Source organism: Aquarana catesbeiana, linkage group LG03 (assembly GCF_042186555.1).
Source record: "Aquarana catesbeiana isolate 2022-GZ linkage group LG03, ASM4218655v1, whole genome shotgun sequence".
NCBI lineage: Eukaryota > Metazoa > Chordata > Amphibia > Anura > Ranidae > Aquarana > Aquarana catesbeiana.
Window position 1 is genome coordinate 711,743,694 of NC_133326.1, and position 5,006 is coordinate 711,748,699.

General features: G+C 43.9%; 1 protein-coding gene across 1 annotated transcript; it reads right to left on the reverse strand.

Annotated features, from left to right (window-relative positions):
- Positions 1–489: 489 nt before the first annotated feature.
- Positions 490–4,107, reverse strand: LOC141133651 (E3 ubiquitin-protein ligase TRIM39-like). Its single transcript, XM_073623146.1, has one exon. It carries the CDS (start codon positions 4,050–4,052, stop codon positions 2,481–2,483), a length of 1,572 nt encoding a protein of 523 aa, XP_073479247.1. The 5' UTR covers positions 4,053–4,107; the 3' UTR covers positions 490–2,480.
- Between the last annotated feature and the right edge of the window lie 899 nt (positions 4,108–5,006).

A 5,006-nucleotide genomic window follows, 5' to 3' on the forward strand; every position in this document is an offset into this window, starting at 1 on the left:
TCACGCTGCCATATACGAATTGCTGGGAGTGTCAATACAATGTTAATGACACCCCCATTTCAGCTCGCATATCGCACTGCGAACTGACAGTTCAGATATGAATCGGATCGCATGGGTGTTCAAACCCATGCGATCCGATTCTGGTGCGGACCAATAAAAAGGAGTGCCGTGCGAGTTTGGCCTGAATGCGATGCGAATTCAGCCATACAATCTGTATGGCTGAAATCGCACGGACATTGCATGTGATTTGCAGTGCGGTGCGAATCACATGCGATCTGTGAGTGTGAACTGAGCCTAAGAAAGGACACCGGAGGATGGACGTGACAGCACTTGGATGGCAAACTGGGACTAGTCAGGCTACTTATCCAGTCTGGAGACCACAAAAAAAATCCCAGCATGCCCTATAAACTGAGTGTCATGGATGCACCATTTACATTTTTTTAAATAAAGTTTTTATACAAATGAAAACAAATACATGGATCAGATGAAAACTTTTTAAAAATGTTTTTATTATAAAACCATAAACCATTGTACTTTCTTTTAAATCACGAAAGCACCCCTGGGGATATGGTGGGGGGATCTTTGGGCTCATCCAACTCAAATATGTACCAATTTTTTTTTTTTTTTAAAAAGCAGTAGCTACACACAGACTTCCAGTCTGGCAATCAACTTTTTTGATACAACACCATCTACAAAAATTCTGGAAGGGTTCCCAGTGTCACTCACTGTGATAACTTCCAGTTTCAAAAATTAGAGGAAAACGAATGATAGATAGATAGATAGATAGATAGATAGATAGATAGATAGATAGATAGATAGATAGATAGATAGATAGATAGATAGATAGATAGATAGATAGATAGATAGATAGATAGATAGATAAAAACGTTCTTGTCCTAATGACTGATCAATAGCAGTAGCAATAGCAGTGACTCCTGTAGTTGTATAATTATTGCAACCAATCACAGTGATCTGCGAGGGAGGAAAAATCCAATTAAAAACCATACTAAACCCAAAACCAAAAAATGTAATATATTGCAGCTTAAAAATATTTTAGGTTCCCCCCTCCGTTTTCACCTCTTGATCTGGCCGGTAACACAACTCTTTTATCCGAGCGCCTCCACTCTGGATGAAGGAGCAATAAAGACCTCAGTAGGGTGGGTGTCACCTGGTACGGTAAAACATTTTTTTTCCCTATATAATACTGCATATAATGGCAATAGCAGTGCCGTTAACAACTATCAAGCAGCTAGCAAATTTGAATAACAATATCATATAAAAAAAAAATATAGAACTCAAATCTAAAATAAACATCGTTCTTTAAAAGTTTAAACGTTAAACTTTACTGAAATAATAAATAATTAAATAACACAAAACTAAAGAGGAACAAATACATAAGCATTTAGTTAAAATCTCCACTAAATCCTGGAACTGTAAGATGGCCTGAAACTTTAGGGTCACCTGGACCTGTGGGGGGTCATCTGAACCAGTGGGAACACTTGGGACTATGGGGCCACCTGGAACTGTGGATCACCTGGTTCATCGGAATTTGTGGGATCGCATGGGACTAAAGGACCACCTGCAAACTGCACGATCTCCTGAGACTGAGGAGTCATTTGGGGCTATGGGACCACCTGTAATTGTGCATCACTTTGGACTATGACATTATCTGAAACTTCGGGATCACCTGAGGCTAGAGAGCCACATTTAACTGTGGGATGCCCTGGATCTATGGGGTCTCCTGAAACTGTGGGGCCACCTTGGGCTATGGGTCCACCTAGAACAGTGGATCACTTGAGACAATGGGATCATCTGAAACTGTGAGATCTCGGGGTTGGTTGGGAATCACCAGGAACTATAGGACCACCTGGGACTGTGGCATCTCCAGGTACTAAAAAGTCTTCTAGGACTACAGGGTCACCTGGGACTGTGGGGCCACCTAGGTCTATGGGGGTCTGCAGGGACTGGGGAAAAGCAGCGACTGGACACGAGAAGTTGCTCCCCACCCCTGATCCTTCCTGGCAAGAGGAAGCTGGCCCGGTGCTTCTCTAATTTAAAGAGCCGTGGTCACATGTCACTTCCAATCTACTTAATGGTGTCACCACTCTGGCTGGTGTCTCCCAGGTGCAGTCTGCACCCTCCGCACCTCCATATTGACGTCACTGACTAACAAATTGAAGCCAAGCTCAAGCTCACACTTTATAATCAATTACAGCAAACAGTTGCGTAAGCACAACTGTCAGTGGTAAATGGTTTGTCTCAAGAGAGCTTGTTCTTTTGAAAAGAAACAGACTTACTAGCCAGATCACCAGATTAAAGTAGAAGAAATAAAGTCCAAAAAAGAAAACAAATTAATCTAAGAATTGGTAAGCTGCAAAATATTAAATTTTTGCTTTTGGGATTAATACCGCTTTTAGGTGTCCCCAATAATTTATCTTTCCCCGTTTCTCTGTGATGTCACCAGTCTCTGGGCGGAGTCCTCACATCTTTGGATTACCCCCACAGACCTTTAGAAAATCTTCCCATACACCTAACCCAACATGGAGGGGCTCAGTGAAGGTGGTGGTGAAGGTGTGGAGATGTTGGATCGGGTCACACAGATCATAAAAGGAGATCTGCCCGGCCTCATAATCCAGATATATCCTGACTCTGTAATTGGGGACATTGGCAGGTAAAAGGACCCCTTTATTGTCATTCATCGCCAAATACTGATTACCATTCCTGTACAAACCCCAGGACTTGTTACTATGTCCAAACTTTGCCATCTCTCCTCTCCTCTCTATACTGGGGTAAGACATCCCAACTACCCATCCATCTGATCCCCCAAAATCCACTTCCCAGTAATGTCTCCCTGAGGAGAAACTCTGACTACTCAACACCTGGGGACAACGATGAAATCTCTCTGGTGTTTCTGGACGTTCCTGGTCTATAGATGATATGGATATAGTTTTTTTGTCATCTGACAACTTTAGAGAATTATCAGTTGTGTTCACATCTAGTAATATGCCTGTAGGTTCCTTTATATAGAAGTATACATTTACGTCTCTTATTATATCCATTAAACTTGAGTGTAAGAGGTCAGCCACATCCAGACAACCTCCATCATGGAGGAATCTCTCATGTCTCTCTCTGTCCTGATTATCTCTATCCTTAGTATCATACAAGTCACCTGTGTCTGATTCCTGTAGGACAGTCAGTGGATCCGTCATTTTACACAGCTCCTCAATGTGACATATCTTCCTGTACAAATCGTCCTTTTTTATTTGCAGATCCCAGATGCAGAGAGAGGCATACTCTGCCTGCCTGGAGATCTTCCTCAGGATTCCCCTCTCCAGGTTATCCAGACGTTTCCTGAGATCTCTAAACAGGGCAGTGACACTCTCGGTGTCATCAGTTACTTTTTCTTCTACTTTGCTCCTGTATTCCTGCAGACTCTTCACTCTTTCCTCCGTCTCCACTTTCTTTGTCTGAAGTTTCTGCAGAACATTCCTCAGTTTCTCCTTCTTCTTCTTTGAAGCCTCATCCAACCTCTCCACCTGGTGTCCTCGATGTTCTTCAGTCAAAGTACAGGACACACAGATACAGGTCTCATCCTCAGTGCAGTAATACTCCAGGATCTTCTTATGGACAGAGCATTTCCTGCTCTCCATGGACAAGGTGGGCTCACATAAGACGTGTCCTGGGGACTTTTTGTGGACTCTCAGGTGTTTATCACACAGAGAAACCTCACAGAGCAGACAGGATCTAACAGCAGGTACAGAAGAGTCCACACAGTAAGTACAGAAGACCCCGGACTCCTCCTGATTTGATTGAGCAGACAGGAAATTCTGCACCATGTTACGTAGTTTCTTGTTCCTGTGCAGTGCAGGACGCCTCTTAAATATCTCTCCACATTCGGGACAGGAATATCCTCCAGTGCCCTCATGTGTATTCAGCACACAATCAATACAGACCCGGCAGAAGTTGTGTCCACATCTCAGGTTTACGGGATCTGTATAAATCTTCAGACAGATGGGACATTCCAGCTCGGTTCTCAGAGCAGCAGACGCCATGGCTGACAGCAGAGAAGAATGCAGTTGGGAGGGGTTACTTCCTCCTACACAGGGTGAAGCTGGGCTGTGGCTTTTACTGTAGTCATGTGATTAGTTATATGAAGAGACAAGGATAATACAAAGATATAATAAGGAACAATGTACCTATTTTAGAAAAATATTTGTTCTATATTGCATACCTGCTGTGTCCATAGCCAGGAGCATAACTAGAGTCAGGCACACAAGACACCTGGCTCGTATCTAGTACTGGGTGTTTCAGATCCCAGTAATGCCCCTGACTGCCCACCATTTCTTCCATTCTGCCTGCAGGCAGGTTGCCTACTGTGTGTAGTTAGCACCCGGCTGCCCAGGTCAGGGGGAAGGGGTTAATGTTTTGCCGCTTGCTTCCTCGGTGTGTGTGTGGGCTTTCGCTGGGGTCCAGCCTCCCTTCCGTGTTCCATAAAAGGAAGAGGTCCAGATCCTAAGGGGCTCCAGGGAACACTTGGGAAAATGCATGGGAGACCTACGCTAAATACTTGCTGGGTTCTATGGTCCATTCTGGAATGCCGATTCGCGGGAAGAACCCTGGAACATGGACATCTCTGCTAGAGCACTACCGAGCATGGACTTATCTCCAAGAGACTCTACCTGTGCAGGTAACCTGAGGGCAGCCACAGTTAGGTTCAGTTAAAAACAGAATGTTATTGCATATTATATCTGTTTGTCAAGTTACAGTAAACATTGATTCAACTGCTCAGAGCCTGGTCTAAAGTTATTCAAGGGATGCATGTGAGGATCTGGTATATCATCAAACAACTTGGTCCTTAACCATAGTATGAGGTACACGTAACATCACTACGGTAGAGGTTCATGAGTAGATGCAAAACAGCCACCAGTTATTGGCATGGTACCTGCTAGGCTCTGAGGAAGAGGGTTCTCTCTCAAAACGCGTAAGCCGGTTTGTGATGCCGTCTG